Source organism: Drosophila ficusphila, unplaced genomic scaffold (genome assembly GCF_018152265.1).
Source record: "Drosophila ficusphila isolate 14025-0441.05 unplaced genomic scaffold, ASM1815226v1 contig_791, whole genome shotgun sequence".
NCBI classification, from domain to species: domain Eukaryota; kingdom Metazoa; phylum Arthropoda; class Insecta; order Diptera; family Drosophilidae; genus Drosophila; species Drosophila ficusphila.
In genome coordinates, this window is record NW_025064737.1 from 2,460,305 (window position 1) to 2,487,627 (window position 27,323).

At 43.7% G+C, this 27,323-nt stretch overlaps 5 protein-coding genes across 14 annotated transcripts in view; 2 read left to right on the forward strand and 3 right to left on the reverse strand.

Annotated features, from left to right (window-relative positions):
- LOC108090162 (TBC1 domain family member 4) overlaps positions 1-452 on the reverse strand; it is a 29,940-nt gene extending 29,488 nt beyond the window's left edge. For 2 of the 4 annotated variants that reach the window (XM_017188731.1, XM_017188727.1), the window contains exon 1: positions 70-452. The gene's annotated coding sequence lies outside the window, so the exon portion shown is untranslated. Of the gene's footprint in view, positions 1-22 lie in introns of all 4 variants that reach the window. The other 2 variants (XM_017188729.1, XM_017188728.1) reach the window with 2 other exon arrangements.
- Positions 453-1,006: 554 nt separating this feature from the next.
- LOC108090203 (ras-related protein Rab-23) lies at positions 1,007-6,951 on the forward strand. 3 transcript variants are annotated; one of them, XM_017188791.2, is made up of 3 exons: positions 1,007-1,109; positions 3,966-4,330; positions 5,149-6,951. In XM_017188791.2, exons 2-3 carry the CDS (start codon positions 4,211-4,213, stop codon positions 5,836-5,838), a joined length of 810 nt encoding a protein of 269 aa, XP_017044280.1. In that variant the 5' UTR covers positions 1,007-1,109; positions 3,966-4,210; the 3' UTR covers positions 5,839-6,951. The 3 variants fall into 3 exon arrangements, with proteins under 3 accessions (XP_017044280.1, XP_017044279.1, XP_017044281.1); XM_017188790.2 differs by having other exon boundaries at positions 1,037-1,408; XM_017188792.2 differs by lacking the exon at positions 1,007-1,109 and adding an exon at positions 1,491-1,725.
- Positions 6,952-7,565: 614 nt separating this feature from the next.
- Positions 7,566-17,849, reverse strand: LOC108090141 (RB1-inducible coiled-coil protein 1). Its single transcript, XM_043209243.1, is given in 7 exon segments — positions 7,566-8,892; positions 8,894-9,492; positions 9,727-9,826; positions 9,889-10,222; positions 10,483-13,555; positions 17,000-17,184; positions 17,816-17,849. Coding segments are annotated over 5 exon segments (4,098 nt in total). The 5' UTR covers positions 13,335-13,555; positions 17,000-17,184; positions 17,816-17,849; the 3' UTR covers positions 7,566-8,679.
- Positions 17,850-18,130: 281 nt separating this feature from the next.
- LOC108090145 (A-kinase anchor protein 17A) lies at positions 18,131-21,950 on the forward strand. Of its 4 annotated transcripts, XM_017188693.2 has the most exons (9): positions 18,219-18,240; positions 18,601-18,779; positions 18,941-19,401; positions 19,469-19,726; positions 20,081-20,288; positions 20,428-21,065; positions 21,123-21,182; positions 21,232-21,327; positions 21,428-21,950. In XM_017188693.2, exons 2-9 carry the CDS (start codon positions 18,666-18,668, stop codon positions 21,879-21,881), a joined length of 2,289 nt encoding a protein of 762 aa, XP_017044182.1. In that variant the 5' UTR covers positions 18,219-18,240; positions 18,601-18,665; the 3' UTR covers positions 21,882-21,950. The 4 variants fall into 4 exon arrangements, with proteins under 4 accessions (XP_017044183.1, XP_017044180.1, XP_017044181.1 ...); XM_017188691.2 differs by having other exon boundaries at positions 18,132-18,779; XM_017188692.2 differs by having other exon boundaries at positions 18,132-18,779; positions 21,250-21,327.
- Positions 21,951-22,216: 266 nt separating this feature from the next.
- LOC108090143 (pre-mRNA 3' end processing protein WDR33) lies at positions 22,217-27,220 on the reverse strand. Of its 2 annotated transcripts, none has more exons than XM_017188690.2 (9): positions 27,045-27,220; positions 26,606-26,947; positions 25,807-26,076; positions 25,596-25,747; positions 24,357-24,454; positions 24,171-24,297; positions 23,850-24,083; positions 23,579-23,790; positions 22,217-23,514 (listed from the first exon to the last, which is right to left on the reverse strand). In XM_017188690.2, the coding sequence occupies exons 2-9, from the start codon at positions 26,888-26,890 to the stop codon at positions 22,442-22,444; spliced, it is 2,451 nt and encodes an 816-aa protein (XP_017044179.1). In that variant the 5' UTR covers positions 26,891-26,947; positions 27,045-27,220; the 3' UTR covers positions 22,217-22,441. The 2 variants fall into 2 exon arrangements, with proteins under 2 accessions (XP_017044179.1, XP_017044178.1); XM_017188689.2 differs by having other exon boundaries at positions 26,606-26,961.
- Between the last annotated feature and the right edge of the window lie 103 nt (positions 27,221-27,323).

Genomic DNA, 27,323 nt, shown 5'->3' on the forward strand with positions numbered 1-27,323 from the left:
ACTTTCCTAAGGTTTCCACTACCTTTTCGCCGCCCCTCGCCACACACACACTCTCGCCGAAACACTCACACTCGGAAGGTGGCGTGCGATTTGCAACAATAAATAACTGTTTTTAGGGATTTTTGCAACTGAAAACACGTTGAAATGCCACCGAATTCCGCTGAGCACTGACACTCGAGTTCCTAACGCGGCTCCAAGTTCGCAATGGGACAGCATTTCTCTATGTCTCGTCCTTCGTCCTGGCGCCCGATAATCCGTAGTTGCTGCGCACGCGCGAGTCTGCTAGCAAAACGGGTTGTAAACAAAAGCAGCAGCATTATATTTTATACTGGTCTTTTCGATATGTCAAGCTTGGTGGGCGAAACCAACACATATTAAATTGCGATTTTTGGAGCCAAACGCGAAAATCAAACAAATGCGCGTCTTGCCGTTCCGATTCGACGAACAGCTGATGGCGGTGCGCTTCTTCTTACGTTATGCCATTCTTCGTGAAGCAGTGTTGCAAAGTAGCTAAGTTTTATAAAGATCCGTTATTTATTCGAATTTGAATACCTTAAGCGTTCACGCATTTACGTTGTTAAATTATTTGATCATATGTCTTTTTTTCTAAATTTCAATTCTAAAAAGTTAATTGAATCGTATTACGACATTCTTTAACGTTCATTTTTTAAATAAGTACTATTGCATGTTTATAAAATCTAATTTTTTCAGAAGTTAAATCTGTTATATACTGTTTATATTAAGTAGCACAGGGGAAATTCATAGACGTGAGTCTGAAAAAGCTATTATATCATTATAATAATAATATTGATTAATGCAGTCATATGTACATAATAACAAAAAAAACACATATGGAGTCTGTCGCGGCTTCATGAGGTTTCTGCACTAGCTAAACTTGGATGTTGTATTTGCTAGGTCGGATAGGTGGGGAGGGTGTATTTGCTAGGTTGGGAGGTAGCATCGGTTAGAAATTTCTGTTAGCAAAAGAGCAAAAGCTCGCCGCGGTCACACTGGCTTAAGCCAAGTTTTGGCATTCGTTTCGCACTCGGTAACACTGGCCTAAGTCAGGTTTTGTCATTCAATTAAATTCGAACGCGTTGGAGCTACAGGTGCGCTTGTTGAATCCCCGTCGTCGTTGGTTTTCTCCCTCTTGGCGCCCTAAGAAATCGCCTGGGGCAAAACGCCATAGAGATATCGTGTGTGTGACTAGACTTTCACTACGGGTCAATTCCGAGATCGGGATCCCAAGCGTCGCTCGTCTTTAATTAAGGCGCTTCGCACGCGTTGTCGTCGTTGTTTTAGCTCCATTTTAGCTGTTTTAGTTGTTTTGGGCATGTAGAAGAGGCGCTGCGAACGTGTTTACGATTTTCTGCAGATCGGCTGTGTGAGCTTGAGCTGCGATTCGAATGTGAGTTTCGCGTTTTTGCACTGGCAACTTCTTTTCGTTCATTTCTCACCCAGAAAACACAATCGGAGTGGATTTTAGTGAGAAAAGGCCGTAAAAGAGCTATGAAAAATATATGGCAAAAGATATAAAGAAGAAGCAGAATGCGACAATCTGCGGAGTACCGTTAGTGCGCGAGTGACTGTCTAAGCATAATTTAAATAATGAGGAATTCGCGCTCGTAATTGATTTAAGTAGTGCTCGACAGCATTTGCATAATATTTCCCCATACTTGCAGTCTTGGAAAATCCGCTTTTCCAGTGCAAGAGCAACAAGTGTGGGTAGGTGTGTGCACCAGTGCATGTGGCCAAGTGCGAGTGTGTTGGTGCTGTGAACTTAAATGGACAAGTTAGAATCCACATTCCACAACAATGGCCAAGAAAACGGACGCCGATCTATTAGCTCCTTGGGCAAATTTCAAAATAATTGCACTGCAACTGTGGAAATTGATGTGCGGTGCTTTATTCGCAATTTGTGCTGCAACTTGTACACAAACAAATAGTTCTTGTAAACACACACGCTCACCTGGATTTAATGGCAATCTGGGACGCCGTTTTGTTTGGCCAGCACATGAGTGAACATGTAGAGCTCAAATTCTTCAGCTAAGATTTGTTTTATGCTCATATTTTAAATAAGACTCTTATATATCGCAGTCTTACACCTTAAAAGTATTTAAAAAAAACGTATTAAACATTTTACATTTTTTCAACATCAATTTTTAAAAGGGCCTTTCCTGTCAAAATTATACACTTATACACACTTGTGTCTTCAAAAACTTTTTCAAGTTAGTTTTCTATTTCTTTAAAATATGTTTTCCAGTGTACACACATGCCTATTGAACTAAATATAAAACCGGTGGGCTTAATTATCATAACAATGAGCTAAAAAAAAAAACGAAAATAGCATAAACCTTTTAAAAGATGTTGGAGAAAAAGAGTCGCGGCATAATTAGAACGAGCGAGAGGTTGCACAGTGGGTTAAAGGTGAACTTTGGGTTCGAGAAGAAGAGGAGTCAGGCAATCTATAGAAAATGGAAAACACAAATCCGGTGTTACCTGTCCGATTAAGTGGTATGCCAACTGCTTCAAAGATCTAAAGAAATCATGCTGGGAATTAATTAATTGTTGGAAATGTAACCTTGCAGAGAGATCATAATATTTGGGTCATTGAAAGCTTTACGATTCCATCCAATTCATTCATAATAACATTATTTAAAAACTGAAGCTGAAAAATGATTGGAAATTTGAGTTAAATTAATTTGTTTTTATATGTGTTTCATTTATTTAAATTAGTTCCAAAAGTTGTTTGTTGCAAGTTGTTTTTTATTTATAAATACAAATTTAATACATTAACAACATAATCGAATCAGTTCTTGATTTTCCTTTTCAAAAATAATATTTGGCGCAACGAATGGTTAAGATTTGATTCTTCTGTTAAACCGATAGACCAGTTAAACATCGAGTCTAACCCAAATTACTATTGGATTTAGTACTATCTTATTTGGAACACCGAACCTTGTGGCTTTATTGAGAACCTATGAAAATATACTAATTTGCCTTAGAAACGAATAACTCATCTCAAGAACACAATGAAAACAAGTGGGTTCAGCGTCTCCCCACAGTTTGGTCGGGAATATTAACACTCGAGATCTATTCTTAACCCACGTTGGCCACGCCGTCCGCCCACAGATCCCGAGAAAGCAACTGTAAACAGGGGAAAGGCCAGCAGAACCAGCACAGTTTTCAAAGAATTCATAAGCACGCGCTAATGCGAATACTAATGCTATGCATGCTCCATCTCTCTTCCACTGTCCACTGCCCTCTGTCTTCCCACCTGCCCCACCCCCCCCTTTCTCCCCACCTGTTACCTGTGCGTAAGGTGTGTGGAAGCACCTGTTGTCGAGCAACGTAACCGTGCGTGTTCGGCCATTCGGGTTGCGTCTTATTAGAAGCCGCATTCGGTGGCCCCGGGGCCAGTCAGGAAAAATAAGAAAAACACAAACAAAAAAGACATAGGGAAACGAGAAACCAGAAAAGACAGCGCTGAAAACCGGTTAATGTGAAAATGAAAGAAAACCTTTGTATTTACAGTCAAACTTCGATATGTGTAACTTTTCAGATCGAATTTCCTACATAAATACCACTAATTTTATTCTTAGAATTGATATAAATTATATAAATAGTATTTAATATCTTTTAAAGCTAAGGTATTTGCGTTAATGAGAAACTGTTCATTTAAAATCATAGTGGAAAGTACTTTCTCTAAAGAAAAGCTGAAACCAAAAAATAAACTAATTTAAAATTTTTTTGTTTTTGAGCTGTTAAAAATAAATGCGAATATTACAATTAATAACTTGCACAGATACACAAAAAAGTTAATTTATTTTCCAAGTTTTTGAAGGTAGATGCCAACATTTTCTCATTGATTAGATGTGAGTTCGAGCCAGAGAAGTTTGACTGTGTAATTTGTAATGCCTTTAGACTGATGTAGCTGAAGAGTTGGTTTTTCTTTTTTTCCACAGTTTTCCACAGTTCGAATTTGGTGAAATCAATGCGTAGAAAGTGAATCGAGGCTTACGCAAAGTTGGGGAAAAGTGAAAAGTTGCGGAAAACTTGGCGGGCCAAAAAACACATTTGGACGCTCCTGCAATTGGCTGTTTGGTATCGCGTGCTCCGTCCGACTTGTCTGGCCAGGAACTGGAGCTGGAGCTGGAGCGAGAGCTGAAGCCGCACACCTGGTCGAGTGGCGGCCCACCTGCCGGCTTAGATGCGTCTAATCCAATCGGCAACCGGCGGTGCTGCTGCGACCGTTCTGCAGACCCACTCCCAGTCGCAGTACAACTACACCAGCATGCGTGAAGATGATATCGAGCTGGCCATTAAAGTGGTAAGTCGCCCAGCCGGCTGCGTGAATCTCTTCCATTCGGATAATGAATGGCTGGAGTGCGTGCACTCGGAGAAACGGCAATATATCAAATCCGAAGGAGCAGGTAAAACGATTCTAAATGCACTTCTATTGTACGTTGTAGGGGATAAAACTGCGATGATATAGACCTGCATTCATGTTTATAAACATTAAATTATACGTTGAATCTTTAAATGAATTTTGACATATGTATAAATATTTTTTCCTGTGTGCGATTCCATCTGCGAGTGCTGTGAATGGCACCTGGGATATAAAATCAGAATTGCCATGCCCGAGGCTAATGGTAAAACTGCACGGATTAAGATTCTAGTTCAATTAGGGTTTTTCCTCTGCATAGTGAGTCGCTTCTAATGGGTTTCTGGAATTCTTTTAAATTGATTTCTTCGCCGCATGCCTTTCTTTAAGTGTCTAAGCTGGCAAGCCAAATTTGATTGAAATTTACGCGCTTAATTAACTTAAACGACTAACAGTTTTAAATGTCCAATAGAAAGCAAATAAATATTGTGAGCAGTTAATTTTATTACTTACGTTTTGGAGTTTTTTTTTAACGATAGGTGCTTTTATTATAGTGTTTTCCCCTTTCTCCTTGTTTTTATTTTCAGTTCAGCAGGAAAAATCCAGATGATGCACAAAGTCAATTGGAATAACTATGTTAAAGTTTTTTTCTTAAGAATAAATATTAACGAGCATACAAATATGAAACCCTTACCATATAATTATTGATATATGTATTTTAATAACTTTAATATTCATACTATAAATCTGATTACTTTTCACAGGTCATTGTCGGCAATGGTGGCGTGGGCAAATCCTCGATGATCCAGCGCTACTGCAAGGGCATATTCACCAAGGACTACAAGAAGACAATTGGCGTGGACTTCCTGGAGCGCCAGATCGAGATCGACGGCGAGGACGTGCGAATCATGCTGTGGGACACCGCCGGGCAGGAGGAGTTTGACTGCATCACGAAGGCCTACTACCGGGGCGCCCAGGCCTCCGTGCTGGTCTTCTCGACGACGGATCGGGCCTCTTTCGACGCGATCAAGGACTGGAAGCGCAAGGTCGAGAACGAGTGCAACGAGATACCCACGGTGATTGTGCAGAACAAGATCGACCTGATCGAGCAGGCGGTGGTCACCGCCGACGAGGTGGAGACGCTGGCCAAGCTGCTCAACTGCCGGCTCATCCGCACCTCCGTGAAGGAGGACATCAATGTGGCGTCCGTGTTCCGCTACCTGGCCACCAAGTGCCATCAGCTGATGACCCAGAGCTACGACCAGGCCGCCAGCGGAAACCAGCAGAACTCCAGCCATCCGCCCTACAGCAGCACGCCCACGATCAGCGCCTTCAGTCCGACTTTCACCAAGTCCAGCAGCGGCACCATCGTCCTCCGTCCGGCGAAGAAGGGACACGGCTCCAGCGTGGCCCGGAAGCGCAAGATAGTGCTCAAGAAGTGCGGAATATTGTGAGGAGTTGTCGGTTTGACCAGTTTGATGGATGGCGGAGCCACTGGGCTGGCAATTAATAACTGGAGCATATTTAACGCTCAATTATTTCAGAGCTTAATAAAGTCGTAGCCCGGTGGCCAGCCAACCGTTGTATGCAACCACAGCCATTCACTAGTCGTGCACAGACTCCGCGTGATGTGGTTCAGACATGCTTACGGAGCAGCAAGATAATCGAAGGCAGCAAAGTGGATCTTCAGAGCGAACCACGAATAGGAGATACCCTTGCATATCCACAGAGTTACTTATCGTTTTAACGCAGGCAAATTTTCTAACCATCATTTTATCGGGCCGGTTCCGATTTTGAGTCTTCCGAAATTTGTATACTTCAAACTTTTAATACTTATCTCGTTAAATCTATTGTTCGTTAACGAAACCATCTGTTTTAACGTTAAAGAATAAACATCTCTGTTAAGCCCAGAAAAATGATAAAAAGATAAATAGCGAAAACTGTTAATATGCATACAAAATATTTGTATTATACTTAAAATACTCGTACTTCAATCACTTACTCACAAGCCTATATACCAAAACAATAAGCCCGATCTGCAAGGGTAGATGGAGTTCTCAAAACCACAGACAATATCCACAATTGCTCAAAAAATTGGCCCAATTAGTTTTAAATATGAAATGAAATTTGTATGTATTATGCCCACTTTTCTATAACGGAGACTGAAGCATCACTGCTTTTATATCGGATATGTATATAGATATGTTAGCATGGGCATAGACTTGCCTAACCAAGCACAATTAAAAGGCTATATATCACGCTAACCCAGCCCAGATATCCATGTGAAATCCCTTCGCCAATTTGCCTTGGCAAAAATGTGCAATTAATTACTCAGCTTATATAATCATTAACTTATTACAAGTCATGTCGAAGCGCAATTTGACTCAATTCCATGCATACCAATGTTCACATTCTATGCAAAAATCTGTAGTTAGAGCACAAGGAACAACATAAAACATTTATGGAAGCCGAATATGAATAAATAGTCCTAAGCCTATTCATATTGTATTTATAATTGTAACGACTCATTAAAATATTCACCTAATAAATTATTTAATGTAAATTAACTAGAATGTTTTTATTTAGTTGTAAGATCTTTTAGGTAAGGAAAAATGACTAATTTCTCTTTGTCGGGGTTCAGCGTTTGATTAGCTTTGAGAATTATTTATTTATGCTTATTCCTCGTTGAAAAAGAAAAAGGTTTTAGACTTCATCTTTTATGCTTTCTTTCAATAATGCATTCCAGACCCATAAAGTGTATTTTTCTTATCACACGGGGAAAACATTCGTTCATGCTTTCTTTTGAATGTTATATCTTTGGATTTGTTTCGAGAACTGTAATTTTAAAACTTTCTTGGAACTGTTTTAAGGTAAATGACTTTAGAATGCAAATAGAACCGTTCTCAAAAAACCTATTTAAGACTGTTTTTTTATTATTTAGCTATTGTTCAATAAATTTGTTTCCCCATCAAGTTAAAAAGTATTTAGGTGTAAACGTAGCAAAAGCTCCTAAAAAAATTGATATCATATGAAAACTTTTTTTCGGTTTCGAAAGGAACACATTTTATTATAATAATATTATAATAGAACCCATGTTAAGACGCATTTAAAAACTACTATCCAAACACATTTAGACGTGCTTCTAGAACCCCGACTCTATTATCATGAATTAAAACCAAAGTTTTAGTTTTGAAATGTTTACAATTTTTTATTTGATTTTTGATTTTACACTTTTTTTTGTAAGCTTGACAATTTAGCAATCCGCTTTTGTTACACCATCGTTTACACGTTTCCTCATTTAAATTGTTTAAAGTATTTTTAAATATTCTTCTTTATATTTACACCTGCGTTCAAAAATTATCGCTTTTAACGCATAAATCATTAAATGTGTATATATCTATTTTGTTGTTGTAATTTTCAAGTGTTTCCTTGTTATTAATAAAGGCATAAATAACTATTCGTCGATTTCCATTCTTATTTATTTACACAAAGTCGAAAAATCAAAGTACCTTAGATATAGATTGGGGGAGAGAGAGTAGAAAGTTTGATTTTCGGGGTAGGCGTGGGAAGAGAGTGGTTTAAGCTGAGCATAAAACTGTGTTTTCTGCAGGCTGAGCCCAAAAGATTGTGTTTGTTTGTTTGTTTGTGTTTGTGTTTTTTGTGTGAGGGTGGGTATGTGTGCAAACTCTTTGTGTCCTAGTCTTTTAAAAATGCCTATAAAAAATATAATTTTGTTTTTTCCACTTTAATTTTACTTGCTACGAAACTTATGTGACTTGGAAATTATTTTCTTGGCACTAAATGAAGCAAATGATAACTTTAAACCGAAAACTACCAATGTAAATATTTTGATTATAAGGTAAATATATTAAAATACGTTATTTTTATTTTAAATAAAAATTTTGAAAATCCTAGCTTGTGTTTGTGTGTCGGTGTGGTTGTGTGTTTGAAAGGGTAAGGCCCGCATTCAAATTTGATAAGATTATATCATCATGTAGACATAGACTACATTAGAACATTTGTTTTCAGTTTCTTTTTGAATATATATTCTGCACTTGGTAAACTTTAAATTAGTTAAGTATATAACTTTTCACATTGCTGTTTTGTGGTTGTTTGTTGGTGTTGCTGTATTGTGTCGGTGTCGGTGTTGGCCCTGTGGCTTTTTTTTTTTTTTTTTTTTTTTGGGTACGGTTTGTTTGTTTGCTGCGGTTCCTACATAGAATAAAAGGTTTAGCCTAGATACACACTCCATTTATGTATATAAGTAGTTATATGTAACTCCCAGTTCTCGTACACTATTCGGAAATGGGGAAATCATCAGCATCGGCATCGCCATCATCCTTGCCCTCGAGCGACCGGTACTCGTCGGAGTCCTCGCTCACGGCCGCGGTGCCAATGGACATCGGCAGCATGGGTGCTGTGCTGATAATCGGCTCTGCAGTGATGCTGGCCAGGATGCTAGCACTTGTAGTGGTTGTTGCGACAAACGATGCTGAGGGATTGGGGGGGCACATAGATGGTGATAGTTTCCGGTTCCGGGTTTTCCGGTTGGATTGTTTGATTGGGACTTGTTTCAGCCACAGGCGCTGCACTCTCCACCTCACCGTGTTGTTGTTGTTGTAGTTGTTCTTCTTGCTCCTGTCTCGGTTGATGTGGTTGTTGTGTTGGGGGTTGTGTTATTATATCAGCAGAGGCCAACAGTAGATCCAGTTTAAGTTTGCTCGATGCCGTTGGCTGCTCTGTTATCACAGACTGTGCTTGAGTTGCTGCCGTCGCCGCAGTTGTCGTCGGCCCTCCCGCCACCGCTGCAGCCGTTGCAGTTGTTGTTGCTGCTGCTGCTGCCAATGGTGTTGGTGTCAATGCTGCAACAGAAGCTCTTGTTGCCGACACAGTGCCGCCAGCAGCATGCAACTCATCCTCCTCGCTAACGCTTATATAGCGACAACGGTCGCTGAGCAGTGAGGCTGACTCGTCATCCTCCTCATTCACGCTCGTAATGCTGACCGTGCGCTGCTTGAAGCTCTGGTAGACACTGCTGCTGCTGCTGCTGCTGGGAGCATCGATGACATCTCTGGGCGATGCAGCGGCTACGGCGGCGGATGAGCTGGCTGAAAAGAGAAGGCATAAATTAGTTTTTTGAAGGCTCTTAATAGTTCACGATGACTCTGTTCATATTGAAAGGGTTCTTCACTTTAGGTTGGGTAATGTTACATCAAAATTTAGTCTGTTAAGCAATTTGATTTGGACAATTTAAATTCGAAATTATTATTTCTAAATTTAGAAGCCAATTCTACTTCGTAAAAAAGATAGTGAACAGAACACCTGATTGGACTGCTACTCACACTCTAAGCGCTCCCGCCGCGATGCATTTCGAGAGGGCAAAGGTGCCAGCTTTATGCGATAAAACTTGGAGCCCCTGCTGACGCGATAGCGATTGTCATCCTGCAAAAAGAAACCACACTGGTAAGTATTCGTTGCAGGCAAATATTCACACGAGCCCTTACCTTTCGCGCCTGGCAGTACTCCTTGTCGATGACCCGGCCAATGGCGTAGTAGGGCAGCGGGATCTGGTTCAGTTCCGCAACCGCCAGCGAGGGTTCCACCGCCGGAGTGGGCGTGGCCGGAGCCGTCAGCTGAAGTCCAGCCAGACTGTCGGCGTGCACAAAGTAGAGGGTGAGCGAGTCCTGGACGACCATAAACTGCGCATGGCGCATGCTCCACACCACGAAGACGAGATCGCCCCGCGCACATCCCTCCAAGGCGATGGACCGGTGGCCAGAGCTGACACCCGACTTGGAACGGGTCAAGGCGCCGCCCACATTCAGATCGTATGCAGAGCTATAAGCGGAAAAGCTATGTGTTAGCAGTCGTCTAACCAGAGGCCAAACAAAAAACATATTAAAAAAAAAAAAAAAAAAAAAAAAAAAAAAAAAAAAAAAAAAAAATAAAATAAAAAATATTAATAAATTAATTTAATTAATTAATTTGAACACAACGTTTGATACACACCGATTCTACCAAAAAAAAACAACATGCATTAAAAACAACTTTAAGTAAACAAAAACACTACAAAGAAATAAAGGGGTAAGCGTTCCTACCTTCTCATGGCTGCCACACTGGACTCCATCTCCTGGCGCCGGCTCTTCTCCTGGCTGAGCTCCTCCTCCAGCCGACACTTGTCCTTGTTTAGGTAGTCAATCTTCTCCTTGAGCCAGCTGTTGCCGTCCTCGTTGGTGATCATCTCCAGTCGGGTCTTCAGCTGGTACGACTCCTGGGTGAGGATCTTGTTCTGCTCCCGCAGCTGATCCAGCTGCCGCTCCTTGTCGGCCAGCATGTCCTTCAGTATGCCCACGTTGGCCATCACAGATTCAGAGTTCAGGGGCAGAAGGCGCGACTGCCACAGCGACCTCTCCGAATCGACGGCCTCGCTAATGGCGCGATCCCTCTGGGCCAGCAGTTCCTGGCGCTGCTGGGCCAGCAGGTGGTCGATATCCACGCCGGTGTTCGCGCTGGCCACGCTAGCGCTGCTCGTCGGCCGCTCCAGTTTCTCCAGACTGCTGTCCGAGGGCGACCGCTCCATGGAGGTCATCAGCTTAAAGCGGCAGCGCAGGGACTCCAGCTCGGTTTTGTGCTCGTGGATGAGCTGCTCCCTGGCCTGGGCCACAGCCGCCAACTTCTCCTGTTCCGCCAGCTGCAGTTTCAGACGCATCTCTTCCAACTGCTCCTGGGACTTTTGCTCGCGCTCGTCGCACTGCATCTTCAGTACATTGCACTTGTCGCGCAGAAGGTGGAGCTCGGACTCAAGCTCATCCTGGTAGTTGGCGGCGTCACTGCGAAAGATGCCCAAGTTGGAGCGGGCCTCGGCGAGGCAGGCTTTGGCCAACTTGGCCATGTTCTCCATGTCGGTACGCATCCTCTGCAGACTGCCGGCGTTCTCTTCCGTCAAGGTGCCAGCACTGAGCATGAGCAGATTCTCGGTGGCAGTGGACCGTGCCACCTGCTCCACCAAGCTGGCGGAGGTCGATGTCGCCACACACTTGGACGTGGTGCTGAGCTTCTCGAACTCCGTTTCTGTATCCGTTTCGCAGTCCGAGGCCGTCGTGTGCGCCTGCAATTCGGCCAGGCGAGGAGCCATTAGCGGGGTATCCTGCTCCTGGTCTGGCTCCTGCGCTCCATCCTTGCCCGAGCGGAGGACGAAAAAGTCTATCACAGGCTTCATGTCGGGCAACTGCAGCTGGCCGGCCAGTTCCGGCAGCTGCGAGGAGAGCAGCTCCATGTCCGATCGACTCAGCTGGGGTAGCCGCGTGTCAAAGCTCAGGGGGTGCTCGTTCGCAAAAGCTGGAGGCATGTCGCCCATGCCAGGGAACAGAATATTGAGAAAATGGCCTTCGAAACTCTCATTGAACTCCCGCCTCCGGCGCAGCTCCTCGCTGTGAATGCGATCGAAGTCGACAGAGAGCCGAGTGGCCCATTGCCGGAACTGGTCCGAGAAGATCTTCCGACGCACCACCTCCGCCACGGCGGCTACATAGGTGCTAGGCGCCCGGTGGATCTGCTGGATGATGCTGATGTGACGCTCGGCACGCCGCAGGCAGCGGTGGTTGAACAGCAACCTATTGTCGAACTCGCTCATGCCGTTCTCGATCCAAACGATCCGGCGGAGACGCGTGTGAAGATTCCGGCCCAGCTCGTCCTTGGAGTTGGCTATGCAGCGGCAGTACTCGCGTATCTTAGTGTGATTCTCCAGCATCACCTGCAGCTGGGAGCGGTGCGATTGGCAGAGGTCCGGCAGGACGGAGTTGTCGCGCAGATTCTGCGCACGCGCCTCGTTCTGTTGCAGGGCAAGTGCCTGCTCCTTCTGCTCGCGCACCATGTTCTTGATCCGGAACTTGAACTCCTCTAGCTTACAGAGACGGTCGCCGAGGCCCTTGATCTCCTTAACGTCGCCCTGGTTGGCCATCTTGATTATCTGCTTAACCTCATCCTTCAGCTTCTCGTAGATGTCCGCATTGAAAATGTCCAAGCCCTGAATACACTCGTCCGACATTAGCTGCAGGGCACTGTGGTTGCCCTTGGAGCTGATCCACTGCAGCAGGTTGAGGTTGTGGCGCCTCGCCAGAGAACTGCTGCTGGTCGAGGTCTGGGAAACGCGCTCCTGCTGGTCGCCAGCGTCAGCTTCCGCCTCGTCGCCCATCTTGAGCTTCTTATTTGGCGAGTCCGCCTGCGAGGATTCGGTGAGGCCAGGCGTCTGCTGCGCCGGCTGTTGTTGAGCGGTGAATACGTCGTCGTTGTCTAACAGCTCATCAAACCCATGGAAATCGGCCTCGGCCAGGGACATGAGGGCCGGGAGTATGGGGATCCTGCCCAGCTGCTTGAGATCATCGGCAAAGTTGCGCAGCAGCTCCATGTAGCTCTCGCGCTTCTGCAGATGCCGATCGAAGGAGGAGCAGAAGTTGCGAAAGCGCTCGCGAAACTCGTTCGTCAGGTCCTCCATATTGGCAACCACCGCAGACCAGCCCTGCTGCTGGAGGTGCTGCTCGTGGACCAGCCGCTCGCACAGGTCCTCCTCCTTTCTGGCTAGCTCCCGCATGTGCTGCGCCAGCTGCGCGCGCTGACGGACCGTCTCTAAAGCCGGCGGCAGCCGGTGGCTTTCCTCCACTTGGCGACGAAGCTCGGCGTCGGCGTCCGAATTAGATATTGTCTGCGCGGGACGCTCATCCCCTGTGAGGAACATGTAGATGGGATTGGTGTCGGTGCCAGCCGAGTAGCACGACACCTGGGTGGAGTGCGTCAGCATCTCGCCCCCGCTCACCAAGAGCACAATGTTGGAGGCCGGGATGTTGTGCAGCTTCTGGATCGTCTCCTTCAGGTGCTCTACCGACTGCAGGGCCACGTTCATGTCGAAGCTCAGCATGCGGCCGACGTCCACGTGGAACACGTACAACATCATGGATCCGTTGGGGTTCCCGCTGTGTCCTCGACTTGGCTCCCGCTTCGTGGAAGGGGTGCTCGCGCTCCTCCCTCTCCCACGCCCGCTCCTCCTCCTCCTCCTTTTGATCCTGTCGTCTCACTTATGGTTTGGCAGTGCTTCACTCAATTCAATGGTGTTTCCTCATCGGTACATGTGTTTGTACTTATGGTCGACGCGTATTTGTCTTTGTGAGTGTTTAGCTGAAAGATACAAGACACAAGAACGGGTGAGTAAAGATGTTTTGTGATGAGCATTTATCTTTTTTAAGCCTTTGATCATAATAGCATAAAATGTGTAGAGCCCTTTTTTAAATTTTGTTGTTCTTAGTTTATGTTTCATGTGAAATACATGTACTACATGTTAGTTTTTTAAACACCAAAGTTAAAATCAAACAAATTCTCGACATTAGGATACAAGGGTATTATTAGAAGAACCAAATATAAAAATTACCATAAAGCATACAAAAATACCTATAAAAACAAGGCGCACCTAACTGTCTAGGAATCGTGTTTTTGTTTAATAGTTTGATTTGATTATCCGAAAATACATTTTCATTCAATCGAAAGCGGGTACGACTATTAAATCCACTAACAATCTCAGAAGAGATTAACTCAGCTATTTTTAAGCCATTGTTGGATCACTGTCGCTCTTGAACAGCTGTTAGACAGAGTCTCGCAGTTGTTTGTTTTTTGCTCTCTTTGTGTCAGAGGGACAAGGAGAGACAAAGCGTGGGGGCGGTTTAAATGTTAATGACTAACTGGGCCATTTCCGAGTCGCAATAAAAAATAGCGAAGCGAGCATGTGCACAGACACTTATTCAATTTTATTTTTATAATTTTGTTTACAGTTTAGTGCCGTAGACGGCTTTTGGCGATAAGGCGCATAACAAGAAAAGCGGAAAAGCGAAAAGAGCATGGCTCCGCACTTAGCACACGCGCACTCTGTTTTCCCCACACTATTTATTTTGCATGCCGTAAACAACAACTAGAACCCGACCAACAGCAAAAACAGCGTGGAACGTGTTATCAACGCACCTTGATTTGAACACGTCTAGACTGGCGGGTGGCTCGAAACAAATGAGAGGAACTTTGAGCGGGCGAGAGACTACCGCACGTGTACCTCGATCGTACCCTCTCACAGTGCAATCTTTTTAGCTACTTTATAGCCAGCTTCAGATAATGCTTCAATTACTTTAAGACATACAGAATTAAAAAGCGAGTAAATCCAAGTAATCTGCAGGGTAAAGCTCAACATTTTGCTTGAATTAACAAGTTCCTTTTGAGATTTTATTTTTATTTATGATTCATAAACTTTATTTCTATTCACAATGTATGCCTAAAGCATCAAGGACTATTTAGCGCACAAATACAAAAAAAAAATGGTTATATTTAAAGTTAACATCTAAATATTCAATAAAAACAGTAATACAAAACAAGACCTAATAGATTTTATAGCAAATATCTTCAGTAAAAATCTATCATTGCGTTTCTTCAATGTTGTTTGAAGATCGGATGTAGCTAAATTTTAAAAGTGATGTTGACAGCACTGTTCAGAATGTGAGTAGTAAAGAGAGGTAGGCAGAAAGAGCGCCGCTGCTGCGCATGTGTCAATGCCAACGCCGACGTCAACTGCGACGCCGACGCACCGCTTACCTGACTCCATGGTCCTTTTTTTACCTAAGCGAATTTCATCATCTTGGTAAACTGAACTTGTAAATTTCCAAGACGAATTTACTGATATTTTTCTTAAAATTTTCCATTATTGGTAGACACGTGTAACGGATCACAGTTTTTATAACTGATGAAATACCAGGAACGACTTACTTAGGATTATCAAAAATAGCGCGGGGATACGCCAGGTACTTCTAGGCAAATTGATGAAATAGTCGTTGAGAGTGACAGACAGAAAGCAATAACCGGCGATTAATCACCAATGACATTCCAGAGTGCATTTATCTCAGGCCCCTAATTTGGCTTTCAACCTGAATAGAATCACGTTAGCAAGGGAGCCCCAAACTGATAAGATCTTATCAGTCCGGTGGTGGTTCAATCGCATTCGTATGTATCGACAGTTGATGAGCTGTATCTAGCTTGCACTTTTGGGGGATGTGTGAAAATAGGCGAAATGGAAGAATAACAAGGCATCATTCTTTTCGAATAAATTGTGTTTTAAATGTAAAATTCACAATTTGAGCATTTTGTTACAAATACTTTTGTTATTATTAAGTTTAATTATAATAATAACAGCTCCCATTTGCAAAAAGTCCTAACGATAAACTGAATTGTCTTATTTTTAAGGCAAGAATATATATACAAAGAACCATCAACCATGCAGATATGCATATGTATGAATGTACATTTACAAATATATGTATGTATGTACGTTCGTTAATAAAATAAAATGGAAAGTTTATAAACGATTAATAATATTTAAACGAGGGCCATTTACACAAATTTAAAGAAAGATTAGCTTGATAGCCAGGGCTTAAGTCGCGTAGCAGCGATAATGTTTTAAATAATACATGGTCTAAAATGATACAAAATGTTCCATTTCTGTATTTCCTTGATACTAAAATTGAAACCATGTCGACCTATAACTGTACTCTTAATAAAGTTTTGGAGGTATTGTCTGCAATTGAGGCAATTTGAAGTACTCGTAACAGAGGGCATAAAGGCATAAACAAAAACAAACCTAATTTGCGGATCTTTGGTCAGGGGTTGAGACTAGGTGACGTCACGGTGGTAAATAACGGACTTGGTGGGGAGAAGTAGAAAGAGGGCAGGCAGAAAACCCTGAACCGAACCAAGTCAGCTGAACTCCTATGCCGCTGCAAACTGATTACGGAGCGACAACAGCGCAGTCAGAGTTTATCAGCTCTCTTTTCTTTTGTCGTTGTGGGGGGCAGGAAAAAGCACTTTCTAGCACGGAAAGCTATAAAGAGCGGCTGCCGGGGGGCAACTAGCTGCAATTAATGGTAAACCTCATTTCTGTTTGTCGCCTGTACTTCATCAATGTACATGCATAATCTTAAAGTGCTTTAAAAATTATGACTCACCAAAAACTTCCACTGCTGTAAGTAAATTGGGCAAAATAGAAAAAAAAAAAACACAAGAACGTTAAGAAAGGCGTTTACATCAGACGATCAAAAAATCAACTGAAAAATCACTAGTAAGGTAAACATACGATCAGCTGGGCGGCTGCAATTATCGATATTCGATAATCCAAGCCAAGCTGCAACTCATTCTCCGTTTCCTTTTGCACCGCTTCTATCTATCTCGCTCTCGCTCAGCTGTTGTTTTGTTTTATTGCTTTTCCTTTTGCACTTGGGTGCAGTTAACAGGAAAAAACTCCGACTAACGAACATATGCACACAGACACAGTTATTCTTGTGAAATATGTAAATTATGCCAATTAATTGCAATTTGGCTCAAACGGACGCACACAACAACAATACGCGAGGGTTGCTGACGTTCGAGAAAAAGAAAATGGCAGCAGGTGTAGTTGCATTTTGTTGAGCGAACAGGGGGCTGAACGGGCGAAATGGGTGGAATTTATGCAGTTGAAAGGGCGTCGGCAGGTGCACTAGTATAGGTGTATAAACTATAACTAACGGTTAATTAAAACCATGCCCCACTCACACTCACCTTATAATCTTTAATCAATTTTCACAATGGTGCGCCAGTGTGTGTGTATGCAAGTGTTATTGTTGTCTGCTTGTTGTGAGAGTGAGCGCGGTCTGTTCGTGTGTTTTGGTTTTAATCAATTGTAAACGGGAACAAACACTGAGGCGGTGCAAATTATTTTACATCAGCTGTGGCTGTATCTAAATCTGAGTGTGTGTGTTTGTGTTTTTATTTGCAACAGCAACAACAACAACAATAGCTTTGCCTCTTTATTTTCGCTCGTTCGCTGTTACCTCTCTTTCAACGCCAAAGTGTTGTTTTATTTGCCTCTTTGCCTTCCACGCTTTTCTTATTTATTTTGTATGGCTATGCTTCTTCTTCCGCCTGCTTATTACTTATTACTTTAAAAGCTATTTTCGTTGCGTATCAAATGTGAGTGTGTAAAAAGCATTTACTCGAGTTTCCTTAGCCTCAGCGTCCATCAATATGTTCGAGCGTAAGATGTTTTCCCATATAACTCAGGCTGTTTTCCTTTTCCCCTTTTTTTGTTTCCCTTTCGCTGTTTGCTTCCCTTTTTTAATCTATTTCTTTGTCTATCACAATTGCGTTGTTGTTGCTGCTGCTGTGGGTGTTGTTGTTGGTGTTGCTTGCTTATGCTTTCTGTTTGCTGCTTGTTGTTGTTGGCAGTTTTACTTTTCGCGTCAGTTTTTTGCCATTTACACGAAGAGGGCACGGGAGCCGTTGGGGTTTTTAAAGTGGCACAAATTCACTCGCGCATATTGTAGCTTTGCTTAGATTTCTAATTAAATTAAATGGTATAAAAATGAAATAACGCACTTCGTTCTCACTTTTGTCTTTGCCTATGCCTTGCGATGTGAGAATGACAACAGATTTTCAAGACGATGACGATAACAAACCTAGTGGGGATACGTTACTCAAAAGCCGCAAACAGTGATTTTTATATGCGAGCACCATGAAACATATTTCTCCGATTAGTTTTTACCAACTAAGAAATTAAACATTAGTTTTTCGGACTGTTTATATACCAAATCTTTTTTTTTTATCTTTTTGTAAAGTTTGCTTCTTCGTTAACCGACATTGCGCGTAAAATCCTTGTTTGTCATCAAAAAAATTACCCATCCCTCTTTTTGTTTCGTAAATAAGATCTATCGAAAGTCGGCCAGCTCTAGCGAAAAGTGCAATTAAAATAATCCGAAAAAGTTTTTCTTTTTAGCAAACAGCGTTACATCCGCATAGAAAAAGTCACAGCATTTACTATTCTTAAGTAGCAATAGCAGGGATCGAAAATTAAAAGGGCAAAGAAAAGGAATCTAATCGATCGGAAGCCCGTTCAACCGACTTTCTCCTTCAGGCGCACTTAGTAGAACCCACACTCATGGGAAACCTCATACACATACAGACAGGGGCGGCATTTCTCTTTTGCATTTTTTTAGGCGTTCTTTGAGATTACAAATTAGTTTTTAGCTCTAGACTTAGTTTGCATACTTTGTAAAGAAAACACAAATATTACTTTATATATTTTGCCTCATTACATTGTACTGTGTCGATACCAAAAACGAACAAACCACTCTTTTTCCAAATGACAAACATCCATACCATAGAAAATGTTGCGGACTGCTCGCCTCTTTATCTGCCACACAGCTTGTATCTCAAGCCGTTGGCCAAAATGCAAATCTCCGTATCGCTGCCGCCAATCAAGTCCGGCAAATCCGTATCCAATCTGGAGATAATGGACAAACTGGGCGCGGAGCTCAAGCCAGACATATTTCTTCAGCTCAAAGTAAGTTCTAAGCACCTGATTTCAAACTTTCACATTTCATAATGTGGTCCTTGTATCCTTGTAAGAAAACTATTATAGTTTTTACAGCATTACGCTTTTCTAAAAATTGTTTTGAAAAAAATTCAAAATTTAAATAACATTCATAATTTGCTTCCCATTAGGTCTCTAAAAGCACAGTAAACACCATTCGTTTCGAAGCTGAATTGGATGACCGCAAACGTCTTCGAGTAGCCACCCAACGCCTGGATGGCATTTCTCTGCGCATCTCTGGCTTTAGTGAATCATTTCGCGTGCGTTGCACAGAACAGAAGGATGAGTTTCCCACGCGACACGACTGGGACTCTTACTTCCGAGACGCCCGAAACATGGACGAAATGAAGGCAGGCGAACGGCCGGACACCATACACCTGAGCCACCTGCCGATGCGCTGGTTCTGCCCGCGGCACTCTGAGCACGAGGAGCATGTCAAGCCTAGCGAGAGCATCTTCAAGCGAATATTTGAAAAGTACGGTCGCGTTCGGATGGTAGACATACCCATTTGTGATCCGTACCGAAAGAGTATGCCGTCCGACATTAATGGCATGCGAACGTTCAGCTTCGAGCAGGATGTTCTTTTTGAAGCGTAAGTTTGCATTTGTCAAAAATATCTACATATTTTGAAAAACAATTTTAAAACATTGATTTTACAGATATGTTCAGTTTGAGGAGTACTCAAGCTTTGTCCGCGCTATGGACGAGTTCAGGGGCACTAAGTTGGTTCGAAAGTTTGTGGACAAGACCCAGGCCATTGACATTTGTGTAAATTTCGACAAGCAAAAGCATCTCAGTGACTCGCACGTGCAGCGGCGTGAACGCATGAGGAAGAAGTGCATAGCCAAGGCCCAGGCCGAGGACGAGGAGCGAGAGAAGCTGAAAAAGCAACAAGAAGAACAGCTGGAGCGCGAAAGGTTTGCACATTGCCTTAGGCCAGAAACGGAAAACAGTACCCAAATAGCACATTTTCCGTCACTTTCCTTAAATTCCCATTTTTTATTACATATTTCCAACAATATTTTCACTCACCTTTCAGTTCATAAAAAATGTATTATTAATATAAAATTGTGTGCTATACTACTGTTTTTATATCTGGTAATTTAAATCTTTGTATTTATGCTTTTTACCTGGCGGCCGCTGAGCGAGGCGAGCCCTTTAGCCAACCGTTCTCTGTATCTTCTAGACGAACAGTTAACAAATATTTATTATGCATAACAAAAATATAAAAAGCAAAACAAAAACCCGCAACATTGCAACAAAAATTACAGGCAAAAACAAGAAGAGTTGAAAAATGCGGAAGCGGAAAAGCAGCGTGAACGCGAAGAAAAGCGGAAAGAAAAGCATCTGAAAAAGATACAGGAGCGCGGCCAGGTGGAAATCTCACAAAAGATTCGCATCGAAGAGCGCAAGTTGATGATAGCCCAACGAAAGCTGGAGAGCATACGCACCCTGGAAAAGCTATTTGAGCGGATACAGGTATTTACAATAAAATTACATTTTCAAGTTTACAGGCACGCTAATTACAAGTTCTGCTTTCGTGAGATACAATTATATTTAAATTTGTCCAAATGTATGTGTTTGAAACTTTAATGCTTCATTGTGTTTTCTGTTACAGCTAAAGCAAAAGGACAAAAATCGTCGAGCCAAACAAGATGAAGCTAAGGATATCCAACGTGGCCGCCTGGTGGAAAAGTATAAGGCAGCCACGGAGAAGCTTGTCTGTGATCAGCGCAAAATCGTCCAAGACATTAAGAGCAATACGCCACTAATCGGGCTTTTGAAGAGCAAATCTAAGAAGAACACAACTACCGAGAACGCGAGCAGCGATGATGAGGCGGCGTCTAGTAAAAGGCACAAGCTGAGCAATGGTGTTGCGGACTCCACAGCTGCACTCCCTGGCGATGTGACCGCCGCACTGAACCCGTTGAAAGCGGTAGCCGCAATTGCCGCCGGTGCAGTGCCAGGAGCAGGGGCTTACAGTGCCGAGGCGGCGAGTGAATGGATGCAGTCACTTTCGATGTTCGGGTACGGATTGCCAGCCGTGTTCCCCGGAGCACTATACCGCCCGCCGGCACCGTTTCCTGTCTCTAGCAATTACCGAGGCTTTGCTCCGCGTCCCCGGGGTCGGGGAAGGGGACGTGGACTCGGGATTAGAGGAAGTCGTTCAGGCTACGATTCATACTATAATTCCAAGCACGACCGGTACGATGACGAGGGCGATAATGGGTACTACCACAAGTCATCGCGGGGCAGGTGAGCCGCAGGTCCCAAATGCATTTAAACAGTAGGTTATATTTTTGTTCATTCCAGAAATCGCTCACGTTCTTCGTCTTCGTATTCAAGAAGTCGTAGTCGCTCCCGCGGTCGCCGGTAAGTAACACGTAGATTATGAAGAGATTGTTCTATAAAATAAAAGTAGAATTGTCTGTCGTTCCAGACGCTCCAAGTCAAGAAGCCGCTCCAAGTCACGAAGCCGCTCCCACTATCGCAAGTCGTCTTACTCGTCAAGATCCAGGTAAAGATCACACCTAATTTTAACATATGGAAATACATATATGTTTCCTTTGGTATACGAATTATACGATGTAATATCAAAATTTGGTGATCATTTTTAGGCGGAGCCACAGCAGATCCTCGCGCAGCCGCAGCAAAACACCGTCGCAGCGCAAGAACCGCAAGCTGGCCTCCACGCGCCGATCTCGGTCCACTAGCTATTCTCGATCGCGATCCCGATCCCACTCTCGCAGGCGCTCCAGCTCACGGCGTGACCACCGGAACCGTCATCGCAGTAGTCGGAGCAACAGCAGAAGTCGCGGCCACACCCCGAAAGAGGTGAAGCTTGAGGCGGACAAGTTGGTAGCCTCTGCCGAGAAGATACAGCGCACCATTGAGCAGCATACAAAGGATCGGATGCGTGAGGAGGAGCGAGAAATCAGGCAGAACTTTAGGCATCCGCGCACCAACAGCCACAACAGCAATCATGTAGACGCCCAGCCACAGGAAGAGGGCAACGAGAGACGCGGCAGCACTAGCAAGCGCAGCAGTCGCCGCAATTCACTGGCAGCCTAAAATGTATTCATTAGTTTAGCTTTTAGTAAGAGACTCGTAAATAAAGATATCAAAGTTGTTTCCCCATAATTGCTTTGAGTTGCTCCTCAAACTTATTTCCAATTGCCATAAATCTGGAAGTGTGAAACTTTAAATAAAAGCACACGAACTCATAAAATATACAGCTACTGTAGAGTTTCAAAGCCTGTTAAGGTATTAGTCTGTTTAAATAATATACCATATTGTGTTGACTTTTCTTCATTTAAATTGTGGAAAAGATGTTTCAAAAATCTTATGGTCATCAGATAATAATTTTGAAGTTTTTTGAGAACAAGTCTTGCAACATCGAGCAGACATAGATAGCTAAAAAATAATATATTATCTGTCAATTACCCATGCAATGATCGCCGTTAAAATACGAAAATACATGTATGTACTATGTTACAATCAGTTTTTTCTTTTAAAACAATATAAATCGACTTTAGCATTTAAAAGCAAATGGTGCAAAAGAGATTGAGTCAACGACAGAAAATTGCTTATAACTGAAGAATGTGTAAATGGGTTTCTTGGTGGGATAGCGATTAGTAGCGCCTGTTGTTGTTGTTGTTGCGACCGCGATTTCTGCCGTTGCCACCGCCGCCGCCTCCTCCTCCGCCACCGCCTCCGGAGCCGGAATTATTGTTTCCCCGCCGTCGCCGTTGGCCAGCTCCTCCATTGTTTCCGCCCTTCTGGAAGTCGCGATCCCGATCGTTGAAGTTGTCCGCTCCGTTGTTATTGAAGCCATTAGATCCGTTGCTGCCGGGTGTGCCATTATTTGACCAGGGGGCATTGGCAGCCCAGGGATTGGGTCTGCCCCCCGATTGGTCCCTTTCGCGTTCGCGACCCCTTTCCCGCTCCCTGTCACGACTTCCTTCCGCTTCCCTTTCGCGCTCTCTTTCCCGCTGCTCCAGTGGCGGTTCGTCGACGAACTCCGTGCTGGGCTGCTGGGCCTTCGCAGCTACCAGGGATTGCAGGAAGGGCTTCTTCAGCTGCAGCAGTTCTCGAACGCACACCAGCTGCGCGTTATGCTGGCGTGGCTCGAAGCGGGACTTCTTGGTGGGCGGGGAGACCACCTCGCCACGTGCCTCTACCGTTGGCGACACGGACCTGGAGCGATCCCTCACTGGCACCACATCGTTCAGCTCCTCAAGCTTTCCGGCGTCGATGTACTTGTTAAGGAACTCGGTTCCTTGGCGAATGGCAGCCATCAACCGGGAGTCCGGATGGACGCGAATGAAGCGGTTGTACACCAAGACCCCGACAATCGTCTGGGGATCAAGCCCGTTGAGCATGCCGCTGGCCAAGATGCCCTCCATGGTGTTCTCGCTGATCTGCTGGTGGTTCAGTCCGCTGGTCGAGTCCTTCGCCTCGCGGGCGGCAAGCTCGTCGTGGATGCTGAGCACGCTGGGATCGTCCGCTCGCCGCGGACCTGCCCAGTTCACCTGGAAGTTGCGTGGAATGGGCTTGCTGTAGGGCACCTTCTTCTCCCGGTCGCGGTCGTTCAGCGCTTTACTTGGGTCCAAATCGAGGCCGGGAATAAAGCCCTTGTCGGCTGTTAGACTTTCCGTGAACTCAACGCGGTCCTCCGGACCCATTCCGGGTATAATGGCGTCATCTGTTGTAAGAACGGGTTTTTAAAAATGCTGTTTTTTAGATCCGCAACCAAATGGGCAACCCACCGTATTCACACTCGTCTAAAGCAGCCAAACTGGCGGGCAGTGTGTTCAAATTGTATTTGTCTCTCATCAAATCTCCCGGCCGGTTTCTCGTCCAGAACTTGATGGTGTGATCGTTGGAACCGGAGCAGAGAATGTGACCCAAAGGATGCCAGGCCAGCGTCCACACAATGCTGTCGTGTGCCGTCTCCACGCAGCCAATCTCCTTATCAGTGCTGTGCGAAAAGGGGTCACTGAGCCACTAAAGTTTCTTAAGATTAAATCAAAAACGCACCCAACATTCCAGAACAAAATGGAGCCATCGGATCCGCCAGAGCAGAAGAGACCCTCGTGTATGGGATGCCAGGACACTGAGCTGGCTTCCTTTTTGTGGCCCCGAAATACTTGCACCTCCTCCCGCAGATTGCGAATGTCGAAGAGCTTGAGCAGATGATCTCTGGAGGCAGTGACCAGCCAGTTGCCATTGTCGTTCCACTTCAGATCCATCACTGTGGATTTGTGAGCATGTCTGAAATAAGGAAAAATAGTTAAATTTAGATTTTTAATTTGTTTAACGCTGGGGGATTTATTAATGGTTGAAGAGTGGTATACTTACAGCGTGGCCAAGGCAATGCCGCTCTTTGGATCCCAGATTTTGATGGGTTGCTGGTTGTCCTTGCTCCCACTGACGATCATGCCCTTCTGCGGATGCCAGTGCACACACTTGACATCTGCTCCGTGGCCTAAATAAAGAAATTCAGTTAACCCGAAGGATTCTGACCGAAAATCCTCTGGATCTCACCTCGTAGGACTCGCTCCTCCTGGCAGCGCATAAAGTCCCAGATCCTCAGGGTTCCATCATCGCTGCCGCTGACAAACTTGCTGTCCGTGGGACTGAAACTGCGTTTGGTGGATTGCATTGGAAAATGGTTAGAACGCAACAAAATACGGATTGAAAAATGATTATGAGTGTGGGCGGGAAAGCGAATGATAAGTACAAAATTCAAGCCTAATAGTTTTCACAAAATTAGTTATAGTCGAAAAGTTAATGTTACTACAAACAGTTATCCTGAAATATAGGAAACATCTAATCATTTTATTATTAAATTAACTTACAAAACGTTTAGTTTTCATTTATTTAGTTTAATCACGGTACCGGCGTTCTAAAGACAAGTATCCCAAAGTAACTGGAACTTTAATTGTATTCCATATTTCATTTTCAAATTAGATACCGATTTAAGCATTCAAATTGTTTCATTACTAAAAGAGTTAAATACAAATTTTTAATGTGTTTTAAAATGGCAAAAATAAACTTAAACTCATTAAATAATGGAAATATTTGTATTAGTTAAAATATATTTCTTTGAACAGTGGATTGTTTCCAGCAGAACTCTCTTTGTCTTTTATTTATTTTCGAAATGATTCAATGTTAATTCTTCTCTTGCAAAATTAGTTGCCCATTTGCCAAGATTTATCGCCAGGCTTGAGAAAGAAAACACTCGAACCCCCGATTTTTCGAACAAACAGTGCAACACATTGCGTTTATTTTTATTGTTGATGTTGTGGCCGTGTAAATAAAATTGTGCAGTGGTTTCTTTTTTTCTTAGTCAGATGCTTTATTGTTAGCTTTTCTCAATATTGCATTTGTGTTCTTTTCTTTCAGTCTTTTTATTTTTTCTTGTCATAATTATTGATATATCACAGAAGAGTTCGAGGCTTACAACATATGTGAAAATTTTTGTTATAGCACGGAGGTTAAAGCGCCAGTAGCCAAGCAGAGGCTAGGAAGTATGGCAAACTGATACCTAGGTGGCATGTTGCAGAATAAACGGTTTTATTGGTATGTACTTGCAACAGCCCTGAAAGGAACCGGTCCACTAAACTAATCAGGAAACAAAAAGTACCCATAACTGAACAAGCGACCCAAACAAAGAAAACTATGAAAGCAACGCGATTCTGGCTGTGGGCTTGACTTGGTTGGCTTGCATCAGTAGCTACAAAATGGTAAATACAGTTGACAATTACAGTTAAAGGGCTATACCTTATTCCCCTAATCGCCTCCTTGTGTGCCTGGTACATCTTCACGTTGTTCATGTTGGACTGCCAGTACTTTACATAGCCACCGTGATCGCCGGTCACCATCCAGCTATCGTTGTGCGACCACACCATAGTCCGTACCGAAATGTCGTGGGCCTGTCAATGAATAACACCTATTAGATTTGATCCCGTGGAACCCGCTGAAATCAACCCACCTGAAGAATGGTTTCGAAGTTGAAGGTAAGACCGTTCCACAGCGTGAATTCGCCAGAACTGGCCCCTGTAACCAAGCGCCTGCCCTCCGGAGTCCACGCGAGCGTGAAAATGGGACAACGCATCTTGTTCGTGGCTGTTTTGACGAATCTTGTGGTCACTGCATTCGAGGGATTGTCCAGGTAAGCAGAGGGCGGCAACATATGCGGCACATAAATGCTGTCCGGCTGCAAGGCTAGGCGGTCCCGGTGATCTCGTTGAAACAGGCGGTTCTGCGTGGGATCAATTTGGATTTAAAAAAAGTGAGATGAGTAGCTGTCACAATATTGATTTCCTCAAAAAAATAATAGCAAACGGATCATAATTGAATAATAAAAATAAAGATACATTTCAGAAAATAGTAGTCATAATAAAATAATAAGGTAATTTTGGTCTTTCTTTCTTTAGAATGTTAACAGAAATCCTCAGAAATCTGTAATCTGGAATTTGAAAAAATATTTCCAAATAATCCAGTCTCATTTATGGAAATGTTATCTGTTAATTTAATCTTGTGCATGTTGGAACGAAATATAGTTGTCTTTAGTTATGGTTACTCAAGTTTTGGTTGCTTTTGATTTTTTAAAATTATGAGTATACTTGAATTTAAGATCTCTAGATTTCTAAGTTTTACGAAGTGCTTCGTAGCAATGCAGTAATGAACCTATGTTTCTTTGAGTTATTAAATGCAAATTATGATTTCTAACAGGGCTCTGGTGTTGTCTTTTATCTACGAGTACCCTCCGATGGAACATTAGGTATCACCTCCAGTGCCTTGATGATTGACGCGTTGTAGTCCACAGTCTTTCGCATCACGCTCTTGCGCAGTCGCTTGCCGTCGAAGTCGTCCTGGGACATTCCAAATGGCCGCTGGAAGCCGCCGGGCATGAAGGGCTTGAACTGGTTGTAGCCGTGCTTGTTGGACCCATGGTGCGGATGGTAGTGCCGGTAGTGCTGGCCGCCCATATTTGGAGGCGGGAGCGAGGTGAAGTTGGTTGCCAGCGCCGATGGCGCTGTGAGAAGTTGCGGGGGCGGCTGGGACACGTCCATGGCTGTTGGCTACTAGCTTTTTCGCTCCTCGTTTTCGCAATGCCTTTTTCCGCTTGGCTGCAATGAATTTTCTTCGCCCGCACACAAACACACACAAGCAGGCGTAATGTGCAGATTAGTTTGCCGTCATGTTCCCATTTAGATCGCTACTTACTCGTTCTTCCTAGTGCCCACTCATTTGTTTGGTGGGGAGGAGAACAATACTTAGGATAGGATAATTAAAAACAATCTGCAAAGTGCCGCGTTGAAAATTATTTCTAACTTTTGCCGAGCAACGCGAATTTTCGGAGTTCACGGCGAAACGCGGACTCCAGCGTGTGTCAATTGCGATAAATCCATAGTGTTATCGAATGGAACTAAGCCATTATGGGTATTTTTCGAGAACGAGAACTTTCAAAATTAATGATGAAAATATAGCGTCAAATGCTGCAGA